The sequence below is a fragment of the Triticum urartu genome, chromosome 6A (assembly GCF_056163025.1).
Source record: "Triticum urartu cultivar PI428250 chromosome 6A, HENAU_Tu73, whole genome shotgun sequence".
NCBI classification, from domain to species: domain Eukaryota; kingdom Viridiplantae; phylum Streptophyta; class Magnoliopsida; order Poales; family Poaceae; genus Triticum; species Triticum urartu.
The window spans coordinates 14,704,806-14,720,535 of record NC_141878.1 but is presented as its reverse complement, the minus strand read 5'-3'; the positions used below and the strand labels follow the sequence as shown (position 1 = coordinate 14,720,535).

Below are 15,730 nucleotides of genomic sequence, written 5' to 3'. Positions count from 1 at the left end.
ATGTCGGTCCGGGCCGCTTCGTCCAACAATACCGCCGAACCAAAGTATGACATGCTGGTAAGCAGTATGACTTATATCGCCCACAACTCACTTGTGTTCTACTCGTGCATATAACATCAACACATAAAACCTAGGCTCGGATGCCACTGTTGGGGAACGTAGTAATTTCAAAAAAATTCCTACGCACACGCAAGATCATGGTGATGCATAGCAACGAGAGGGGAGAGTGTGATCTACGCACCCTTGTAGACCGACAGCGGAAGCGTTGTGACAACGCGGTTGATGTAGTCGTACGTCTTCACGGTCCGACCGATCCAAGCACCGTTACTCCGGCACCTCCGAGTTCTTGGCACACGTTCAGCTCGATGATGATCCCCGGGCTCCGATCCAGCAAAGCGTCGGGGAGGAGTTTCGTCAACACGACAGCGTGGTGACGATCTTGATGTTCTACCGTCGCAGGGCTTCGCCTAAGCACCGCTACAATATGACCGAGGTGGAATATGGTGGAGGGGGGCACCGCACACGGCTAAGGAACGATCACGAAGATCAACTTGTGTCTATGGGGTGCCCCTTGCCTCAGTATATAAAGGATGGAGGAGGAGGAGGCCGGCCAAGGCAATTGGTGCGGCCAGGATGTGGAGTCCTACTAGGACTCCAAGTCCTAGTAGGAGTCCACCAAGAGGGGAGGAAGGGAGAAGGAAGCGGAGGAGAAGGAAAGGTGGCCGGCCCCCTTTTCCCTAGTCCAATTCGGACCAGAGGGGAGGGGGGCGCAGCAGCCCCTTGGCCCTTTCTCCTCTTCCCACTAAAGCCCATCAAGGCCCATTGCTTCTCCCGTAACTACCCGGTACTCCAAAAAATACCCGAATCACTCGGAACCTTTCCGATGTCCGAATATAGTCGTCCAATATATCGATCTTTACGTCTCGACCATTTCGAGACTCCTCATCATGTCCCCGATCTCATCCGGGACTCCGAACTCCTTTGGTGCATCAAAACTCATAAACTCATAATATAACTGTCATCGAAACCTTAAGCGTGCGGACCCTACGGGTTCGAGAACAATGTAGACATGACCGAGACACGTCTCCGGTCAATAACCAATAGCGGAACCTGGATGCTCATATTGGCTCCTACATATTCTACAAAGATCTTTTATCGGTCAGACCGCATAACAACATACGTTGTTCCCTTTGTCATCGGTATGTTACTTGCCCGAGATTCGATCGTCGGTATCTTAATACCTAGTTCAATCTCGTTACCGGCAAGTCTCTTCACTCGTTCCGTAATACATCATCTCACAACTAACTCATTAATTGCAATGCTTGCAAGGCTTATGTGATGTGCATTACCGAGAGGGCCCAGAGATACCTCTCTGACAATCGGAGTGACAAATCCTAATCTCGAAATACGCCAACCCAACATGTACCTTTGGAGACACCTGTAGAGCACCTTTATAATCACCCAGTTACGTTGTGACGTTTGGTAGCACACAAAGTGTTCCTCCGGCAAACGGGAGTTGCATAATCTCATAGTCATAGGAACATGTATAAGTTATGAAGAAAGCAATAGCAACATACTAAACGATCAGGTGCTAAGCTAACGGAATGGGTCATGTCAATCAGATCATTCATCTAATGATGTGATCCCGTTAATCAAATAACAACTCTTTGTCCATGGTTAGGAAACATAACCATCTTTGATTAATGAGCTAGTCAAGTAGAGGCATACTAGTGACACTCTGTTTGTCTATGTATTCACACATGTATTATGTTTCGTGATTAATACAATTCTAGCATGAATAATAAACATTTATCATGATATAAGGAAATAAATAACAACTTTATTATTGCCTCTAGGGCATATTTCCTTCATAATGATCCGGTGAAATGCCATTTTCTGCCATCAAATCGATGAGACAATGCATATCATCAAAATATCTTTCCGTGGCATACCCATGGAGCAGAATGTTGTATGTAGTAACCGTCGGTTTTTGGCCCAAACTGATCATAGAATCAAAAAGCTTCCTAGCTTCTCCGCATCTTCCGCTCTTGCAAAGATAATCCATCCGTATGTTTGTAAGCTACAATATTTGGTTGAACACCATTTCTAGACATTTTCTTGAAAATCCGATCCACCTCTTCGCAGTGTCCTAATGAATAGTATCCTTGTATGAGACTAGTATATGTAGCAACATTTGACAGAATTCTTGTATCAAACATCTGTTGAAGAACCTGCTCAGCCTTGTCCATCGCATGAACCTTGCACATGCCAGAGATGATTGAACTACAGGTCACAACATTCGGTGAAATTCGCCTCTTTAGCACTTGACAAAATAGGCTGTAAGCTTTGTCCACCTCACCCTCTTTCAACAAGCCATCAACTACGGTGCTATATGACACCACATTAGGTTGGCAGCTACCCCCATCCTCAGCCATGATGTGAATCAGCTCTAGAGCCTCTTGGCTTCTTTTCTCGTTGCAGAGACCCTTGAAAAGAATGGTGTAGGAGAAAACATCCGGTATGCAGTTAAGCTCGGGCATTATTCGGAGTACGATTTCCATTGCATAGCTGGTCTTCTTCTCCGCGCAGATGGCCTTGAGTAGGTGGTTGAAAGTGATGATAGCATCTGTAGTGAAAAAAATTTGATTTCGCTCTCACTACTCTTCTCCCTCTGCTTTTGATGTCTATAAAGCAAAAAAAAATACTTATATGGCATGCAGGATTTAACGTCAGGAATAAAAAAAACATAGATGAAAAAAGGACATAAAAATGAAGACAGAAAAAATGCACCAGCCGGGAATCGAACCCGGGTCTGTACCGTGGCAGGGTACTATTCTACCACTAGACCACTGGTGCCTAGATGCCAATTTTATTTGCAGAAACTTAACAACCACTTCACTAGCTTAGCAAACGGGATGCGTCCTACAATCGAACTCAAAGGATTTCAGTACAAATGTGAACACTGAATTTTTTTTACAAGTACACATTTGCATTTCAGTTAAAAGCATTCTTCACATGAAGAAAATAAAAAGAGGCTCCCTTGCAACCTATCTAATCTACACACTGGGAACAATTTCAGGTAAGATATGCCCATTTTCCTCGGCCAATGCCCTACCAAAATTCACTCACCCAAAAAAGATCCAGGCAAGTTATATCCATTTTCCAAAACCAGTCTGTGAAACGACCGTCGTTTGCGGTACCAAATATTGAACATCGTCCTCTGTATAATACTCCCTCTGTAAACTAATATAAGAGTGTTTAGATCACTATTTTAGTATTCTAAACGCTCTTATATTAGTTTACGGAGGGAGTAGAAAGGAGGCAGTGGATGAAGCTTTTGCTACACGATGGCGGCCTTGAGATAACATGGTAGGTACTATTATCATCTTGGTCCTCTTCCAAATGGAAGCCAGGAGCCATTTGCTCCCTGTTCAGACTTCAGAGGATATCACAATTTGCCCCCTGTTAGCACTCGACAGGACGAAAAAAGTGAGCACATTTATAGAACTTGAGAAAGTGACGGATCTCAAATACGGCGCAGATGGCACCTAAGATAGTTGACGCAATATAGTGGTAACAGAAACTAGTAGATGCTGCACCCCAGATCAAAGCACAAAATGGAAGTATAAATGATGACAAAGCTACGGAAGTAATATCCAAGATATCAGCATCCCTTGCTTTCTATACAAATATGAATACCCAGCTTCAGACAAATATTCCAACAGTATGCCACCATGTTAAGAAATCAAACTTTTAGTCGGGAGAAAAAGAACTAACTGATTACTTTTGAAATTTGACACACTGTTCCTTTTATCAGGAAAATCTGAATCTAGTGCACAATTGCCTTCTGCAAGCGGCAGCAGAGCATTCAGCAGGGTGAGGCAGCTTCCTTGTAAGGTTATCAACAAATACCTTCTCCCTCACCATTATTCAGCAATATTAGCTCAGCTGTGATCTAGCGATCGATTTGCAACACTGAGTCAGCATCTTAGCAGGCGCTCACACATATCAATCTTTCTTCTCTACTGATAGGGTTCAAAAACGCCCAGCAATTACACGATCATCTCATCTTCCTCACCTCCCAGACTGCTGCCAACTTCCCCAGCTAGCGACACTTGATTGGACGGCGACACTGATCTTCCCCCGCCGTCTTAATAGAGTGTCGAGTAATCTCGCGCCGCCACGGCTGAAACCATGTCTCTCCTCCAGCGATCATGTAAGCTTGCGTCTGCAGCGGTATATCCAGCCTGACTGCAGCGGTACCTTCGGCCCCTTGCGTTTGTATTGCCAGATCTCAGAGCATCCTCAGAATCAATACGCAGGATACTATGGATGATACATTGCTGCATCATTCTCAAGTCTTAGGAAGAGTGCATATTTAACTTGTTCCGATCCTAAATATCAAATTACCACTCCGCACTTGTACTGCGGAAATTGCTCAGGATTTCAAAATGGTATGCAGCCACAGCCAGGAAATCACAGAAAAAAGGGAATAAACTTCAGCGCATACCTAGTCAAAGGAAGTGCAAGTGCAGATCAATCTAAGCAGATTGGATACCCCGGTAAATGGAGGGTGAATAACAACATAGCTTTATTCGTACCAGTTAGCTTGCTGAACTTTATCCATAACTGCCCTCTGCTTGCTTCCATGCACCAAATTCCTACACATAAAAAGCTCTATTAAGACTGTTCCCGTTAAAGGAAAGCTCTGGTAAGACCAAAAGAAAGGGCAAACTAAATATTAGTCTGAGTAAATCACCATCAATTAGCTAGCGGCTTTAAATTCCACATCTAATTGCTTACATGGCATATAAATGGATGGAAAACAGAGAAATATGTTTGTTTACATTCGTTTATCAGCTCCAGAAAAAAAGTGATGGCATGCATGGTTGACTCAATAAAACTGTACAGGTGAAGATGAAAACACATAATTCACATACTACATAGCGCCTCGATCATTTGCGGCTTTCTATTAAAATAATAAGAAATTGCAGCACTAGCTGGTGCTAAATGCAACTGTCGATTGAACAGCAGCTTCTTTGCCCAAGTATTTCAATAACCCATTCTTCGGTAACAGTGCTCATAGAGGTGGAGTAAAAGCAAAGACCATTTGATAACACCAGAAGTTTCCCAGCGTACAAAAGAAAGTTTAGAGCACAAGTTTCTATCCCAGAGTAGAAAATGTTCTAGTGTGAAAGTAAATTATCATGCAAGTATCAGGTTCAGAAGGATTGCACAACTTGCAAAATTCAGAAGGAGAAAGGCATCATCAACACTTGAATAAATACTTGTAACTGAAGGAAGTCTCAGGCATCATCAACTAACAGAACCATCAGAATCATGTGTAGTATAGCAAATCCCCAACCACCATGCTTGGTCGATCTCCTGAAAGAAGAAGAAAGAACTATGCATCTATATCTAGTTTCATCACTTCTTCTCAAGAAAGTAAGAAAGCACCATCAATCTACAACAGTCAATAAATCAGTCAGTATGCTCTTTATTGCCCGGCCAATTCTTACTCAAGGAAACTACTTTTTTAAAAACAAATCACTCACCTGGCAAGTCACTTCATTCCTTAATAGACCCCTTCCCCTCGCCTTCATTGCATTAATATTATTTCTATAATTCCCACAGGCTAAACTAGGCACTAGAGAAGAGACACGCAACTGATCTTCATTTCAAATCAGAGCTCTGCGCCAATAATAGCATGTGCCCATCTCCTTTGTGTTACTGCAAGCACACAGCTGAGATCTCATTTATTCCAATTTCTACAGCCTAACATCAGGAATAAACATATGCTCACCATCCTCTCCTCACACATCTTGATTCTTAATTGGAGGTAGGCCAGCATGTCTACAGTTTCTGTGTTTGCAATTCTCCAAGATTCCATAACTACGCTCGCTATCTGACAGCTAGTACTTGCAAGCCTAGGCTGAGATTTAACTGAAAGGAGTGCACGAAGAGATGGCATTCAGTATAACTGAGAAAAAATACTGCATTCCCCTAAATATTAAGACCAGGCTTTGTTAAGATATCATCTGAAGGGGAGCCTTGGCGCAGTGGTAAAGCTGCTGCCTTGTGACCATGAGGTCACGGGTTCAAGTCCTGGAATCAGCCTCTTGCAGAAATGTAGGGAAAGGCTGCGTACAATAGACCCAAAGTGGTCGGACCCTTCCCCAGACCCTGCGCAAGCGGGAGCTACATGCACTGGGGCTGCCCTTTTTTTGTTAAGATATCATCTCTCGGACCATCTCTTGGCTAAGGTATCTTCATTCTGTTTTTTCCAATACCAGCATACATGTCCTCACAAAATATTGTAATCAACACAACTAAAGCAAATATAAAAGAGCATCTAAAAAAGCAAAATATCAAACATAAAGACAGAGGGTGGCTTGCTATCCCAATAAAGCACACCAATGATAAAAATGTCCTGAGTATCTATATAGATAGTGCTAATATAGATTAAAACTAGCTAAAAGGTAAGGCAGAGAGTAACATGGTAATGCCAGCACCTTTTTAAGACCACCTTAACATATTCCTGTATTGTCTGAATTGCCCTCTGCTTTTCAGCACCACACCATACAAGCATCAATTTGCTTCTCCAGTACAAATACCTGGGCCTTCGACATATCCATTACATAGTGCTATATGGGTAGGCCATCGACAAAAATGCTACTGGCCAACTACTTTACTATTCAGTTTTGACATCAGATGCTCCCAGAAAAAGTATCATCAGCCGGTATGCCATCCAAGAATATAAGAGAAAAATAAAGGAAAAAACTGATACAAAGTACTAGAAAACGATGAGCTGCTTTCACAACAGTTAATATTTTATAAACAAAGCTACTGCTTGAAAAATGAAGGCATTCAGCTAAGCAAGAAGAACTAGAGGAACCAACAGACTATATCAAAACTGCACCCTCAACAGTGATCAACACGTTGTGACCATCAACAACTCCAGAATTGTTCCCGAAAAAAAGTTCAACAAATTTCGGGACTTCTTGTCATCTTTATGGCCATATTGAGAACCCTTTTTCGTGGAAAGATAGATTAACTCAGGATCGCATTGAAAGCTGCAATTGCCACTCAGAACATAAAGATATAGAGCGTGCAGATATACTTTTCATTAATACTTGAAAGCATTTGCAGAATGCCCTGATGTCACTTTCTTAGTTCAGAATGCGTATCAATATGAGATGAGGATGGAAAAGTTCATCGCAATGTGATTCTTTCTTCTCTCTAAATGATATAGTGGACGTACAAGTACTCTAAAATCAAATGATTAGTTTCAACCAGGACTGGCGACACTGAATTAACATGTACCAGATATACTATAGCAGATAACCAACATCTAGTTAGGCAAAGAACACTGAGACAAAAATTACCAGCTCACTACATGTAGACATACGCAGTTACCAATTCTCATAACCCGTTATTGGTGATGTAAGTCTGAAATTAGAAGGCACTTCCCCTACAAGTGGCAGCACAGTGTTTGGCAAGGTGGGGGCAGCTTCCTTGTATGGACATACGAACTTTTCCATGAAAATCTTCCCAGTAAATAAGGCTGCTGAACAGTAGTTCCCCTCGCGCTCTAGCAATCCATTTTCCTGCTTCTTGGTTCATGCAAATATGAATCTCGCAGGCACTTCCCCTCTGCAAGCGGTTGCATAGTCTTCAGCAAGGTATGGTGCAGCGTCCTTGTGAGGGCATATGAACTTCTCCAAGAACTCTTTCTCAGTCAATTTAACAATTGTACAGTAGCTTGGGTCACGCTTGAGCAATCCATTTTCCTTAAGAAACCTCATAACATGGTACCGGGGCCTGAGCCGGCCCTCCAGGTTAAGATCGAGGATAACCGGCCAGTGAGCAATGCGCCCCGGTTCCAAGCCCACCTTAGAGATGAGGAACTCGGACTTGCGCTGCAGCGTGTCCTTTGAGCACCTCAGCACAACCGGCCACTTGGACACAGCAATGCGGACCTCCGTATCTGACCACCTAAATGTCTCCTTCAAGTAGTCCACTTTGGCAGCGAGCTTGTCCTCGCTCAAGTATGAGACGGCCTGCAGCGCTTGCCTGAACATTCCAGAGCCACAGGGCACACCTATACCTTCGGCACACGCAACCATCTCCAGGACACGCCCTGGTTTGGCACACAGTATCCACGGCGAACAGACGAAGAGCTTGGCAATATCACAAGCACCTAGCCCGCACTCTGCTAGGAGACTGACATTGGGCTTGACCACCCTCTCGAGGTCAGAGTCGAGGATGGAGGAGCCATGTTTGAGCGGCCGGATCATGTTTTCGAAGGAGCCGAAGAGTGGCAGGTAGTACTCTAGCTTGGAGACGACGCATCTCTGGCGGAAGTTGTCGGGGACGAGCGAGACGAGGCGCGCGATATCACAAGGGGATAGACCGAGGCCGGTCAGCCCGACGACGACGACGGCGGGCGGTGGGGAATTCGAGTGGCGTCGGATGTCTCCGGTGGTGTGGTGTGCTGGACAGGGATCGACTCTGAAATGAACATCCAGCGGCTGGGCCAAGTTACCATCCAAATGACATCCAACGGCCCATTTCCATCCACACGTTGCCCAGAGGAAAACTGCGTCCATCGTTACCTTAAAAAAAAACTGCGTCCATCGGAATACACTGTTGAATGTTTGGTGTGTTTGCAATGTTTCACGGTGGGATGACATTCGTGAAAGTTGTAGCATAAAAACAAAACAGATGCTCCAAAAAAATGCTATTTTTGTAAGCATTTTAGAGCGTTGATTTAATTTATTTATTTTTGCCATGACTCCGTGAATGTCATTACATGATGAAACTTTACAAACACTCCTTTTTCCAGGGGAATTTGTAAGCACTGAAACATTCAACAATGTTTGGCATAAATAAACAACTTTCTTTTAATGAATTTTCTCACTATTTCTTCAAATTGACAGTTCACGGAGTAGAATAGTACTTTCACTTTAGAATAAATCATAATGAAAGTAACATAGGTAGTAATATGCATGTATCATAGTGAAAAAAATATGATGTGAAAAATAATCTGGGGTTCATTTACAAAACACGACGCGCACGCATGGCGTGAGGCGGGCAACGGGAACCACTTCTTCTTTTGTCAAGCTCCAATAGCATCTGAAAGAGGAACCCTTATAAAAAGGTCCAACTCTTTTTCCAAATCTGTGGGGAACCACAAGTGTGGGACGAGAGATCTGTTGGTTTCTCTATGTGTGACTGGTTACTGTACAAACATCACCTGAGTCACCACAGGCACAATGAGATGCAACTTGAGCTGACCACAAACTCGACTATTCATAAACAGACATATGACCACCACTCTACTGATGAAAATCATCAATTGGAAACCAATGATAATGCTGAGAAAAATACAACCAAGGCAGAAAAAACGCGCTCAAACAGGCGTGTGCACAATCTCCAATCCCAGCCAATCACAAATCTCCAATCCTAGCCAATAACAGCAACCTAGTTCAATTTCAGAAAATGGCCCCAGTTCAATACACCAGCAGCAACGTTTGCTATCTGTGTCCTACTCCTCTGCAACCCCGTCCGCGGGCGCGACGGCCTCGGTCTGCCCCGGGCTAAAGAAGTTGGCAGGCAGCACCAGCATCGGGCCGTCACTGCCGTCGTGTTTGCGCAGGTACGCCAGGCCCAGAGAGTATCCCAAGGCCCGGGCCACAGGGACCGCCACCGCGTTGCCGACTTGCATGTACCTGCCAGCACCAGGGTTCAAGACACCAACAGATGTTCAGTTTCAGTCTTGATTTATTTATGAAAGTATGACTAGCAGAGCAGTTCGTAAACTTGCCGCTCCTTGATGGAACCATCCAGGCGATAATAATCCGGGAACCCCTGCAGCCTCGCATTCTCACGGACGGTCAGAACCCGGGCCTGACCCGGGTGTAATATTTTCTGCAGGCAGCAACACCAAACGCATTTAGAGATTCTAGACCTGACACTGTCGAAACTGAAGAAAAGGTTATGTGCTTCCTAAATGGTCAGATCAGAAAACTGAGGCAGCTTGTGACAAAGCTGACCTGGCTGTGTGGATTTGCACTGGTCACCACTGTAGGGACCGTCTCATCCCACCACAGTCGTCCAAACGGCCTGTAAATGCATCGCAACGTGTATCTTGAGAGCAGCATCAGACAACCTAGTATAGTTTCAGAAAGGAAAACAGTGAACATAAGGCACTAACCTGAGAGACTTGCCGCTCCTGAACTTTATTGCATATTCAGGGACCTGGCCATACAGACATGCAATCTTCAGCAATTGTGACTAGAAAAATCCTGACGATCGATATTGGGCGATACAGCATGTACCAATGGATTGCCTGACTCAAGGTAAACTCGTGGAATCTCAGGGTCAAACTCAGCGACGTTGTTTGGCCCTACTCTTACACCTTCCAGGTCACGGAAGTTGGCTCCCTAAGCGAGAATTCAAAATTTTTCACAAAGGGAAAAAGGAGTGATCACGCAAGAAACATTTGGAAAAATTCAGCCACCTACCTTCTCAAATGGTATTCGCTTAACGCGCTCATAATCATCTTTATTCAACTTCAGAGGACAGTGATCCATTAGCTTGCCTTCTCCAGGACCGGTTTTATCACCGAATGAGTAGTCCAACATTTCTAGACCATGGGAACAACATTAATAAAAATAACAATTTAAATGCATAAAACTGAATTGAAATGTGAAATGCAAAAGGAAAGGATTTTTCACAAACAAAAAGATGAGTGTATATTCGTCTTATCAAAAGAGCTATATGGTTACCTTTACGGCTAAGACGAATGTAGCGCTGAAATTCTGTCTTTGGTTTCGCAAGGTATTCAAGTACGTCATCAGCTTGATCGTTACCAACCTGCATAAACAGATGTAAGACTATATGTGGAAAATATGACATACAAAAGTCAAGTAAATACATGCCTTCGGCAAATCTGAGATCGCATCTTCAAGAACCAAGGCATTCTTCAAGGTTGGATTTTGAATTTCGTCATATGCCACAATGCTTTGCTGCAACAAAAAATAAGCTCGTCAGCATATTTTCACTTCTCATAGGATATCATTACGGTCTTAATTTTATTATAGTTTTGCTTACCGTGAATGCATTCGGCGCCCCGCCTCGTATAACAACATTATGTGTGGGGAGAGGATGTTTTGGGAGTACCTGCATATCCAAATACAACTGATCAATCATCTCAGAAATAAATTTGTAACAAAAACTGTAAGTGACAAAGAATATTAAAACAAACCATTGTAGTGAGGGCACCCCATAGGAAGGTGCGCATGCGGAACTGTGGAAGCCCGTAACAACCTGCTAACATAATACCCAGCCGAGACTGGTAGTTCATAGCCACCAACCGGCTCAACGCATACCTACCTAGATATCCTTCGGCAAATTGCAGTATATCCACCACATTTTCCATCAAAACGAACTTCGGCCGCAAATAGGAAACGATGTTCATAAAAGTGACCAGCTGCCTATTCTTATCATCATTTAGTGGGTCGTCACGGTTTCTGAACCGATTTAACCCGCTTATCCCTTGACAAGGCGGCCCCCCACACAAGACATCTACGTCACCCTTTAAAAGTATAACAGAACAAATAAACAACATCAGGAACCTGATATTCAGGTACAAAATTACGGAGAAAGAATAGCAAGTACTCACAGGCAATGGTAATACTTTTCGCATGTGGCCTTCTTGAACAAACTCCTTTATTTTTAAAGGGCAATCACTGAACATTAAAAAAGAATCAGTGAACTGTACATAGATCTTTCTGGATAACTGCAACGGAAATAGACATTATTATGTAATAGGAATATGTCAAATTAGATACAAACCTAAGGTTTTTAATGGGCTCCCAGGTATCCTCTTCGGGGCCATATCCCTTCCATTGCACCTGTTCAAGAAAATATCACACCAACCTAAGTAACAGAAGTATGAGCACTAGAAATGAGCTAGATGGACAGTGTAGCACTTTGAAATAAATGCAACTTTTCCTATCAATGCCACCATAGCAGATATCAGTGAGTTTTTGCACGACATATTCGTCCTTTTCGAGTTCACCCTCTTCCTCCTCATCGTCCATCGGAGGAGGTGCCTCAGCATTATTACCATGGACATATTGGTCACATAGAACTGCCCATTCTTTTAAAAGAGATAGAAAATCATCCGCCTTCTCGTTCCGCACCTATATTCAGAAATCACATCTAGTCAAGATAGAACAAGAGGATTTGTACCAGCCAAAAAGAATTAAAGATTCATGAGCCAACCTCGGTCTTGGGATGGTTGGACTTCAAGCTATTGCACGCGTAGCTGTTAAAATCAACAGCCCACCTCTACAAATATAAAAAAGAAAGCAATTATAGACATAATGAAGGGTGGTCGACAAATTATTCTCCAAATAAATATAAGCCTAAGTAATACCGTCTCAAGTTTCAATCCAGCTAGTGCAGCGCCCAAGCACAATCCAGTGGACATGCCACCGCAACCAGAATAAAGGTCAAGTAGCGTTGCGGTTGCCACAGAGGTGTCAACCTCCGAATCAGCATCCGAAGAAATCCCTGAAATTTCATTTATATCTACACGCAAAACACACCTTCAGTTATAAATTTATAATACTGAACTGGCAAGATTATTCAACAGATCATTAAAATTACTGAACATGCTGATGCGCTCATGTCCTAATTGCCCAAGATTATAGGTGGTATCTACCAAAGATAAGTTAACTAATAGATGAAAATTCCTAGGCCCATGATGCCCCTTAGTTAATTCTATCTTTTTCTACCAAAAATATTCTTGCATGTTTGAACACAGCTTACATGCACAGAAAAAATATGTCATCCTAATGTCTACCAAACCTATCCGCAGAATTAACATTCCAAACGCAGAAAGCATGGACAATGAGATTGGGTTAAACTTAACCTAGAATCCTAGATTATGATCGACATGGACAGATGGGATTTGTTTTTACATATTCTCTAAAATGTTTATCTCCCAGGAGTTAATTTACATGACTAAACAGGTTAAACTTAGCAACAATATTGGAAATATTTAAACATTAAGGAGGCCAATAATTAGCTTGCATAATTGAACAGAGTTATAGGTTAGCAGCAATAATTGCCATTTATGATATTTACTGACTGTTTTAACAAACGAGTTACATCCTAATTTCTATTGAACGTATCAGGTTGAAATAACATTTTGAAGGAAGAAAGCATGGGCATAAGACAATGAGTTTAGATTTTAACTTAAACCAGATTATGATCAACATGGTCTGATGGGAAAAAAATTTCACATGTTGGTTAAAATGTTCAACTCTTAGGAGTTAATTTACAAAACTAAACAGAGTTACAGCAAATTATAGCAACAGTATTGAACATGTTTAAAGCATTAGATAGGTCAATAAAAAGCTTGCATAACTGAAATGAGTACAAAGGTCACAGCAGCAATTACCATTTGTGATATTTTCAAAGGTAGAGTAGGGCACAGTGTACGACATGTCATAGTACAGATCGCTGTCAGCCGCTAGTTGGGCTTTTGCTTCCAGATCAAGCTAAAACGTGGAGTTCAACAAAGTGAGAACCATTTCATTAAGGAGGGGACACACAGTTCTGAACAAGAGCAGTAACCTTGGGATCGACTTGCAGTATTTTAACCTTGGACACAATACAGTCAAGCGGGTTGTCGTTCCTCTCGTCAGAGAGGAAGACCCGCTTGGGATCATGACTATGATCATCAACCAATTCCGCAGTCGAGATCACCGTGTCCTCCGATCGGAAGAACCAACGGCAGTTGAAGTACTTGACGTGGTCTGTTCCCTCAAAAAGTTCGGTGATCCTACCAATGAAATGGGGCTTTCCTTCCTCAGCCTAAACAGAAATGATGATAAAGGAATCAGGAATGAAAAAACCTATGCAAACATCTGACAGATAGCAAGGATTTTCTTTACATCAGCAGAAACCATATTCACGGCGAAAGGTGTCGTATGGATGCAGTTCGGTACTCCCTCCGGTCCGTTTTATCTGCCGCTATAAAAGAACTGAGATAGTACTCCCCCCAGTTCATTTTGTACAAACTGCGGCATTAAGGCGAGCGAGTATTTCAAAGCAGGAAGCACGATGTCAATCACATCAGGTGCATGAACAGAGCATTAAGATGACGGTCAGCCATCAAGTACTTCACAGCAGCATGCATAACCGCTATGGCATGAGCTGTTGAAAAGAAGCATTATGATGACAGTCTAATAATTAGCAACAACAACAACAACAACAACAACAACAACAACAACAACAAAAAAGGCAATCATAGCAGCAAGCATAACAGCGGTCACATGAGTTGTGGGGGCAGAACAGTAGCATGAAAAAGTCTAAAAGATAGCAAGGATTCTTTTACAGCAGCAGCCATATGCAGAGTCACATGGGCCTAATTGGGTACCAGAGGAAATGCATCAAATTTTCTACAGAGAAGTAGAGTAGTCATGCTAATTAACAATGACGATAGGGTCATCGATTTCACAGCAGAAGCGTATGACAGAGTGATACTAACCATGGCGGCCTAAATAAAGGAGCAACCATTCATCAGCAGCAAGCATAACTGGAAACATGTAGTAAAAGATACTCCATTGAGGAGCAAACATGTTGATAAGCAGAGGAAGACGATTACCACTACATACACATCGTCACGGAGGTTATAGACGATTCCTTCCACCTTGGCTGCCCGGTAATGGCAGCGCGCCTTCACCTCCTCCTCCTCCTCCCCATTTCTGCCCAGACGAACGCGGATGCAGAAATCCCTAAGCATTCAGCACAGTATCCACACACCACACACACGCTCAGAGAACAGACACAAGGGGAGGGGGCGTGAGCTACCTGCGCTGGCGGTGGTAGCGGTGGGGAAACTTGGCCCGAGCTTCGTCGGCGGGGATGGGGTCCCCGACGAACTCGGGGTCGCCATCCTCCCTGGGCGGACGCCCCCTTGTCGCGCGCTCGGTCACGACGAGCGGCGGCTCTTCGGCGGACCTCCGCTTGCGGGCCGGCGCCATTGCGGGTTGTGGAGAGTGGGGGGAAGAGGAGAGCGGCCGGTTGGTGGGGGTCACTGGTGCCAGTGCCGGCGTCTCCGCCTCCGGGGCACCAATGTCGGGGATGGATTTTTATTTTATTTTTTTGAGCAGTATGTCGGGGATGGATTGGAGCCCGCTCCGCTCAGTGCGAGCCCGTTCGGGTGGAAGCAAGCAAATCCACTCGAGCTGGGCCGGCCCACTACTGCGGGAGGCCATAAGCTCTTTTTCCTGTATATTTTTTACGTTTTCTGTTTTCTTTTTCGCTTTTTCGCTTTTGTTTATACTTTAAAATATCATATTATACCATTCTTCAAGAATTTGAAAATGTTGAACAAGTATTTTTATTTTTCTGTATACTTTTGTTTACAAAAACACTCTTCAAGAAACATTTGAAAATGTTGATCAAGTATTTGTAAAATGTTGTACGACTACTTGAAATATGTTGAACAAGTATTTGAAAAAATGTTGATCATGTATATAGAATTTTTGAACAAGTACTTTTAAAATGTAGAACATGTATTTGAAAACTGTTGAACAAGTATTTAAAAAAATTTGAACAAGTATTTGAAAAAATGTTGATCATGTATATAAAAATGTTGAACAAGTATTTTTTAAATGTAGAATACGCATTTTAAAAATGCTGAAAAAGT

General features: G+C 43.1%; 3 protein-coding genes, 1 long non-coding RNA gene and 1 other non-coding gene across 9 annotated transcripts; all 5 read right to left on the bottom strand.

The window, feature by feature from the left end:
- Positions 1–1,949: 1,949 nt before the first annotated feature.
- LOC147963223 (protein Rf1, mitochondrial-like) lies at positions 1,950–3,258 on the bottom strand. Its single transcript, XM_087528071.1, has 2 exons — positions 3,130–3,258; positions 1,950–2,626 (listed from the first exon to the last, which is right to left on the bottom strand). The coding sequence occupies exons 1-2, from the start codon at positions 3,212–3,214 to the stop codon at positions 2,025–2,027; spliced, it is 687 nt and encodes a 228-aa protein (XP_087384197.1). The 5' UTR covers positions 3,215–3,258; the 3' UTR covers positions 1,950–2,024.
- TRNAG-GCC (transfer RNA glycine (anticodon GCC)) lies at positions 2,786–2,856 on the bottom strand. The gene has a single exon. It is a non-coding gene; the product is annotated as a tRNA-Gly (tRNA).
- Positions 3,259–3,653: 395 nt separating the features above from the next.
- On the bottom strand, positions 3,654–6,735 carry LOC147963222 (uncharacterized). 2 transcript variants are annotated; one of them, XR_015608305.1, is made up of 3 exons: positions 5,289–6,735; positions 4,602–4,661; positions 3,654–4,510 (listed from the first exon to the last, which is right to left on the bottom strand). It is a non-coding gene; the product is annotated as an uncharacterized LOC147963222 (long non-coding RNA). The 2 variants fall into 2 exon arrangements; XR_015608304.1 differs by having other exon boundaries at positions 4,602–6,735.
- An 884-nt stretch (positions 6,736–7,619) lies between these two features.
- On the bottom strand, positions 7,620–8,609 carry LOC147963221 (transcription termination factor MTERF15, mitochondrial-like). The gene has a single exon (XM_087529518.1). It carries the CDS (start codon positions 8,607–8,609, stop codon positions 7,620–7,622), a length of 990 nt encoding a protein of 329 aa, XP_087385644.1.
- A 652-nt stretch (positions 8,610–9,261) lies between these two features.
- On the bottom strand, positions 9,262–15,206 carry LOC125530902 (DNA (cytosine-5)-methyltransferase CMT3). Of its 4 annotated transcripts, none has more exons than XM_087527714.1 (20): positions 14,890–14,908; positions 14,684–14,783; positions 13,971–14,096; positions 13,651–13,890; positions 13,475–13,574; positions 12,446–12,600; positions 12,292–12,357; positions 11,997–12,209; positions 11,860–11,918; positions 11,687–11,753; positions 11,270–11,599; positions 11,116–11,184; positions 10,944–11,030; positions 10,791–10,878; positions 10,527–10,648; positions 10,341–10,445; positions 10,217–10,260; positions 10,056–10,125; positions 9,827–9,930; positions 9,262–9,731 (listed from the first exon to the last, which is right to left on the bottom strand). In XM_087527714.1, exons 3-20 carry the CDS (start codon positions 13,983–13,985, stop codon positions 9,548–9,550), a joined length of 2,118 nt encoding a protein of 705 aa, XP_087383840.1. In that variant the 5' UTR covers positions 13,986–14,096; positions 14,684–14,783; positions 14,890–14,908; the 3' UTR covers positions 9,262–9,547. The 4 variants fall into 4 exon arrangements, with proteins under 4 accessions (XP_087383840.1, XP_087383841.1, XP_087383839.1 ...); XM_087527715.1 differs by having other exon boundaries at positions 13,983–14,096; XM_087527713.1 differs by lacking the exon at positions 13,971–14,096 and having other exon boundaries at positions 14,890–15,205.
- Positions 15,207–15,730: the final 524 nt, after the last annotated feature.